The 7,500-nt window shown below is 39.9% G+C and overlaps 1 protein-coding gene across 1 annotated transcript in view; it reads left to right on the top strand.

Moving 5' to 3' along the window:
• The first annotated feature begins 2,345 nt into the window (after positions 1 to 2,345).
• LOC137992392 (uncharacterized) overlaps positions 2,346 to 7,500 on the top strand; it is a 9,146-nt gene continuing 3,991 nt past the window's right edge. The window contains exons 1-2 of the mRNA XM_068837723.1: positions 2,346 to 2,593; positions 6,337 to 6,615. Of these exons, the coding sequence (XP_068693824.1) occupies positions 2,488 to 2,593; positions 6,337 to 6,615 (385 nt within the window). The 5' untranslated portion in view covers positions 2,346 to 2,487. The remainder of the gene's footprint in view (positions 2,594 to 6,336; positions 6,616 to 7,500) is intronic.

Here is a 7,500-nt window from a genome sequence, read left to right as displayed (position 1 = left end):
TATTCCAAGCGAAGTTTGAAAAACTGTTGCTACTATGGTTTGGAAAAATTCGAACGCAGTTTTTAGAAAAAGTTACAATAATTTTATGGACTCTTTGAGCTACATACAAATTTCTCCAAACCATAGTCTTATTGTCATTGACAAAAATCTTGTGCAATATCCCTTTTCACGGTTAGGTTTTCTCATTTGCATTACAATATAATCTGGCATGTATGTGAGGCAATTTCGGGCTATTTTGTAGTTTTAACTCGAAATTGCCTCGCATCCACGTTAGATTACATTGTAATGCAAATTAAAAAAACTAACCGTGAAAAGGGCTATTTTTAACATTCCACATTATTGGAGACACTTTCAAACAATAACGTTTTTTACAATGACTGCAAAAAATCTCGCGCGCTCATTGGTTTTGACTTAATTTTGATCCCTCTGCCTTTTTGTTATTGCAAAAAAAAAATTGAGGGCAGTTTTTCATGCGTCTGTCCTGTTATTGACAATGAATTCCGTCATAACTCTGAACAGCCCCGTGGGGTCGAGCCGATAAAGTATGTATGTATGCTTGGCGTGATGTCTCTAAAAAGGCTTACGGTGTATGAGGCCACCTAAGCAGAAACAGCCATAAGCCAAAAAGGGACTTTGCCGAGTGGCTGGAACATGTAGATGTAGATGTAGATGTAGAAACATTGTCAAAGTGGTCTACGGATCCACAGCTACTTTGACAATGTTATGACGCAATTCATGATCAATAACAGGACAGACGCATGAAAAACTGACATCAATTTTTTAAACTGAAGATGTCGCTCGCTCTTACTTGTCTTACTAAAGGCTTCAAAGGCAAACCAGCTTCAACATTTGCTTCAACATCCGGTCGATTTTGTTGAAGGGCGATGTTGACACCGTTTGCTGCCCCTTTCAACCGTTTTGAAACATGTTGAATCGATGTTGAATGATCTTCCACAACCATTCAACATTTCTTTTGTTTTCGCGACTGTTGAATGAAGTTGAAGCCGGTTGCTCAGGCCCCTTTCAACATTGTTGCATGGGTATGCACTAATCGGTCTCTCAATAGAGCGGTTTTCAATTGAGTGTCGACAGTAATTAGCGAATTACATTGGTTTTGCATTACTTCACTAGAGCGGTTTTCAAATGAGTGTCGTAAAACCAAAACCAAAGTAATTACTTTGGCCAATCAAGAAGGACGGAGACAAATCCAGTAAACCAATCAAAACTCGAAGTAATTACAGGTAGCCGACACAAAGCGCGGGAAAGTGTGCACGCGCGAGCCACAATTGGTTTTGGTTTCACTTCTGATTGGTTGAAAAAATGGCGCGAGAACTTTGAACCAATCACTGAGTGAAGTAGATGCAAAACCAAAGTAATTAGGTAATTACTTTCGACACTCAATTGAAAACCGCTCTAAGAGATTGGTTCAATGTTTTCGCGCTACTTTTTCAACCAATCAGAAGTGAAACCAAAACCAATTGTAGCTCGCGCGTGCACATTTTCCCGCGCTTTGTGTCGGCTACGTGTAATTACTTGGAGTTTTGATTGGTTTACAGGATTGTCTCCGTCATTTTTGATTGGCCAAAGTAATTACTTTGGTTTTGATTTTACGACACTCGTTTGAAAACTGCTCTAACGTATCCTTATCCTTATCCCCATAGTAACAACCGCGGCTGCAGCCTGGGACTGAATACCAGGCCTCTCGTGAAACTATGTTGAATCGAATGTTGATGATTGCCCACCCCCAAGCCCGCCCCTAAGCCCACCCCCGGTGAGCAGGCAACATCGTTCAACAAAATCGAACGGATGTCGAAGCCGCGTTTTCCCGGACCTTGACTCTCCCTATTGTGTTATGGAATGGTGGTGAACTTTCCAGGATATAATTTTGGTGTCCCATCAGGTGTGCGTCATTGTCAAGACAAGCGGTGCCTGCAAAATGGACATGTTACGCCATTTCAGTAAACTAACGGATTTGAACAGACGTTTTGAGAAGTTGAATCTGTTCATGTTTCTCTACTGCAAACAATTTTGCATGTTTCATAGTATCTCAACATGGTTTTGTATGTGTACTGTTTATAGTATTAACTTTCTCGACTGGCTTTGTATGTATATTACACTCGCGTTTATTGTTTCCTTTCTTGTAGTTACTGAACTTCCTCTTTTATCTTAAAAGTTTTATATAATTAGTTTATCCATGACATATTTTTGCCCTTCTCCCTGCTGACTAGTACGGGCTGGAGGAAAGTGTAAAAAAAAAAAAAGTGTTTATACGTGACTTTGTTGCTGTCATAATCGATATTTGTTCAAATTTGTTCAGAAGTCAGAGATTCAGAATATTGGAACATTTTTCACACACTGGAAAGCCACTTGTGTCGGTATTGGGTTGCAGAATTTAACAGAGTCGTAGAAGGATACTAGCATCTCGGTCAATTACACTTACAAGTTTCACTAGATCTTCAAACCGAAGCCGTCGAACACATACCAGCCATGAAGAAGATCATATTGGGTTATTTTATTTTACTGTTCGTGGTTGTTGTTTTGACTGCTAATTCAAATGCTGAACAGAGACGCGCTCGGAGAGAACTTCCCTCCCGTAAGTTTTCGTTGTTGCATCTGTTTATAGAAGACGCCACTTCATGGCCATTTTGTGCAAAACACTGAAGGGATTAATTTGGTGCTTAAAGTGAGGGATACCCGTTAATACTCAGATCTAACTTTGTTGATAACTCGAAATGTTGCCTACTTCTATAATTAATTCCCACTACGAATCGCGACAAAGTTTCTTGTGTTATTTAAATAGCGGAAACATTTGCTGCAGAAACGACAGGTAAAGAATTTGAAAGCTCGAAAACAACTCGTTCCTGTGTGATTGGATTTCATGACCGCGCGCGCTACTGGTGGTTTGAATGTAATTTCGTTCTTGAAACTGGATTTCGCTTAATTTCTCTTCAAAAACAAGGACTACCTCTTACGTGTCAAGAAGCGTGAGGTTCAATTCTATATTTTTGGCGTGTATTGGCGTGGGTCATTTTCTTTAATGTTCAATTGATTAATCCTTTGGCAAGTTTAAGAGCATTCAGTCAGTTCAGTTAAGTTGTAATGCGACGTAGTTTGTGGGAACACAGTGTTACAAGAGGAAAACCTCTAGCTTACGCAAACGGTGAAAAAGAACGTTAAAGGCCATTTAGAATATTTTAAAGCTGTAGAAATCAACCAACCAAACAAGTGACGGGATTAAAAACTATGAAAGTGGGAAAGCTCTTTATTTTGTTGCGTAAGTTTGGCAGGTCCGGTATTTTGTTCAAATGGGGTGCAGGAACGAGCTGGAAAGATCGTTTTAAAAACAATGATGGTTTCCTCAACAATCGTTCAGTTAGGTGATCATTTTCTTTTTAGATTCCTCACGTGAGTTTACTCGTACTTGTACCACACACTAAAGTGCAAACCGGAGTGTTTGTTTTTTTAATTTATCGACTGATTTCTCAGTTATTACTGAAACGCAGAACAGTGGTTGAAACGAAGCAAACATGGAGACCTTGTAAAGTCATGACGTAGTTAACTAAGTGAGGTGCCAACTTGTGTTCAAAGGCAAGATCTTGCGGTCCGTGTTGGTTTGAACACAGCAATTTGTTGGTTCGCATTCCAACATATTTTCCCCGAGTCGATCTATGAAATTGTAACTGGAATTCAAAATAGGAATTGTTGACTACATCTTAATTTTCCAGCCTTTTTTTCATGATTTTTAGAATGCCTTAAAAAATCAAAAGATATACGGCTTTAGTAATGATGTGTCTACTCAAGAATTCTGTTCCTGAACTGGCTAGAAACCAGTTCGGGCTACCCACACACAGTTTAAATTAATGACCACTCCAAGCACTTTGGGTAGATTGGTGTGAGTGTGGCATTTGCGATGTGTTGACAACGAACACCTATTTTTATTATCCTACTATTACCCCATTTTACCATATTTGGTCAAGAGAATGCGCAAATAAAGGACATTTGTGTTGTTTTCGTCATTCGCACGAGCCTTATGAAGCAATCCCCTTCGATACGATTCACCATCAGTGCAGGAAGAAGCCAAAAACTAGAAAATGCATGTAATAGTGGAATGATAAATCCCTTATTTAATAGTTTAACATATAATACGTGCGGCAATTCTGCTCGTTGCTCGTATTTCTCTCAAAATATCCGCGAATATTATGTGTTAAACCATTCAATAAGGTGTATATATATTCATCTTCGACCGCAGATATGAGCAAGTCGAGGAAAACAATATATGAAGTAAAGGGAATCCACAAGCCACTTGCAGAGGCACTGTTACTTTGCAAAGCTTTTAAATGCAACGCTTCAGTAACTCTTTTAAGTAATGTTTAAAAAACGAGCACGAGTGTTTTATCGGGTTTAACCACGAGTGGTTTTTGACCCGTTAAAACACGTGCTGCGAGTTTTTTGAACGGCTTCAAAAACATTCCACAAAGAGCGTGTCCCTCTAGACTCAAAACAATGGTTCAAATTGTGAGAGGTGAATTTTAGCATACAAGAAAAGCAAGCTATGCCATATTAGTATTCTTTATATAATACAGATACAGATAACAATGATGTAATGTACAATTGCTGGTGGACGAACACAAGGAGCTTATGAGAGATCTTTTGTTTTCGTCTACCAAGATGATGGCGGTGCTGTCACGTGAAAACCATGGGAATTGCTATGAGATTCAAGAAGAAGAAGAGGTAGTAGTAGTAGTAGTAGTAGTAGTAGTAGTAGTAGTAGTAGTAGTAGTAGTAGTAGTAGTAGTAGTAGTAGTAGTAGTAGTAGTAGTAGTAGTAGTAGTAGTAGTAGTAGTAGTAGTAGTAGTAGTAGTAGTGGTGGTAGTGGTAGTTGTAGTGGTAGTGGTAGTCAGTGGTAGTGGTAGTAGTGGTAGTGGTAGTAGTGGTAGTGGTAGTGGTAGTGGTAGTGGTAGTGGTAGTGGTAGTGGTAGTAGTAGTAGTAGTAGTAGTAGTAGTAGAAGTGGTGGTGGTTGTGGTGGTAGTAGTAGTAGTAGTAGTAGTAGTAGTAGTAGTAGTAGTAGTAGTAGTAGGAGTAGTAGTGGTGGTGGTGGTGGTGGTGGTGGTGGTGGTGGTGGTGGTGGTGGTGGTAGTAGTAGTAGTAGTAGTAGTAGTAGTAGTAGTAGTAGTAGTAGTAGTAGTAGTAGTAGTAGTGGTAGTGGTAGTGGTAGTCAGTGGTAGTAGTAGTAGTAGTAGAAGACACATTTTTTTTACTTCATGTATATAGTTTCTGACATAGGTTGTACTTTTATTTTCAAGGTTTATAGTCAAAGTTTGCATGTAAGAGATATTTGTAAATGATTCTCTTCACAGAACATGTAAGACAAACTAATTAGTAAATAAACCACTTAAAGCTGCTTGTTTGTCGGCTGACTGAGCTTTACACCGATGGCTCAGTTGGTTGAGCATCGGGCTGTCATGCGGGAGGTCGCGAGTTCGACTCCGGCCGGACCAACACTCAGGGTCTTAAAATAACTGAGGAGAATGTGCTGCCTTTGTAATTACATCTGCAAATGGTTAGACTTTCAAGTCTTCTCGGATAAGGACTGTAAACCCGAGGTCTCGTTTCATAACCCTTGTTGGAAATTAAATAGTATGGGACGTTAAGGAACCCACTCACTACTCGATAAGAGTAGGGGACGTAGTCTGACCTTATCTGGACGGGGGCATCTTTCACTTCCTAAAATAAAATTGTAAACTGTGTAATAAGCAGTCTGGCTAAAGTCCCCCGAAAAACATTGTAAATTAGTCCTGAAAAGCCCTGAGGGGAGAGACTAATAGCTTCACTCACTCACTCACTCATAATGTCCGCGAGGCTTCGAGGGCAAAAGTGAAGTTTTTAAGACAATCTCTCAGCCAAGGACAACCAGCAAGCCAGAAAAGGGTTTATTTATTTTATAACCGCCCATTATAATTTTCATATCCCGCAAAAACAGCTCGACTTTTTTTTGTACTTTCCGGAACAGCATTTGCGACCAGTTTTTAAATGTCTAAACTAAACTCTACAAAACGAGCTTGTTTTTCTTCCGTGCGAAATACTAAAGATGAATAGTTGAAACTCTCGCACTGCCTTATTTGTCGCTGGCTCGGAGGACAAATATCAGCGTAGACAGGAGTTATTTCTTGATTTTGTACCATGTGACGTAAAGAAGCCAATTAAATCGCGCGAGAACCAATGAGTGGGTTATATAAAAGCAGAAAGTCCATACGCTGTTGTGCGAACCAAATGTCTCTTTGGTCGTGCCTTCATGTTTTCACTCACTTATCCAGTGTTGTTCTTTTTGTCGCCAGTGCCTCCAAACACAACCGAAGTCCGAACCAAACATAATGACATCGCTCACTTTTCGTGCACAACACGTCTCCTGGCTACCATCAGCTGGAAGAAAGAAACGAAAGATATAAATAACGAGGAACTTGGATTAGAAATCTTGTCATATAATGTAAGCGGCGCGGCCCCTTTCTTCAAGAGTCACTTGTTGGTTGCAGTGACAGATGATGATTTACGAGGAAAATACGAATGTTTTTCAAGCGACGACCCTGGAGTAGCCATGAAAACCTTCTTTATTAAAAGTAAGGAGAATTTCTGGTACCGCTCAGATATTACAGGCGCTGTGAATGGCCAAGTTTGCGGCTCGGTCAGCTTGCTTTTCTGCGCGACCTGATCACCAAATCGATCCAATTTACATCTTAATAGAGTTTTTCTAGGTTAATTTTAAATGTAGTTTAGGACTATTCCTGATTAAAAGGGGTAGCTAGTCTGTGCTTTGCGGTTTCAGTCTAATGAAGGAAATTGAAAAGTCTTGGAAAGGAGCATAGCAGAAAATAAGGATTACCTAGCTGGAGGCAAACAGTCTGAAGTCTGGTCCTTGGGATTAATCAATGTCAGTCAAGTTTTTTTTGCAGAGATTAAATCCAAATCAGGTGAACGTTTCTGGAGATGTCCATCCATGCAGAGAGAACGCTCTATCGAGAGAAATATGAAGTGGTTTCCAAAATTGCGCTATGCCATAACGTCGTTCTGACAGGTTTTCATAGCGTCGTAAAGTTGGGAGAGAGGCGAAAGGAAACTGCATTTTCCAGAACCAAGTGGTCCACTTTCACACAAATTGACCAATGAGGCGTCTTCCTTGAAATAAGCACGCAGAATGACAAAAAATTCGTGACTTGAAATAATTTTCATACGAGGAATTAGATCTTTTACCTCATATTCTGTTGACTAAGTTTAGGTACAAAATCTGAAGATTTCTCATGCCTGAAATCTGATAATCGACCGCGATAAGGCGTGCATGTGTGTTAGCCCTAACCCTTAATTAGGCTTAAGATCTGAACATTGTTCATGTCAAACTTGGCCTAAAATCTGATAATATGACGCTTGCACGAGTGCTTATTTCAGTTACTAATACTCGAGCAGTTGTCCCCAGTTAGCGCCTACAGAGGCATATTGCCAAATGAACC

The sequence above is a fragment of the Montipora foliosa genome, chromosome 1 (genome assembly GCF_036669935.1).
Source record: "Montipora foliosa isolate CH-2021 chromosome 1, ASM3666993v2, whole genome shotgun sequence".
Taxonomy (NCBI): domain Eukaryota; kingdom Metazoa; phylum Cnidaria; class Anthozoa; order Scleractinia; family Acroporidae; genus Montipora; species Montipora foliosa.
This window is presented reverse-complemented; position numbering and strand designations above follow the sequence as displayed.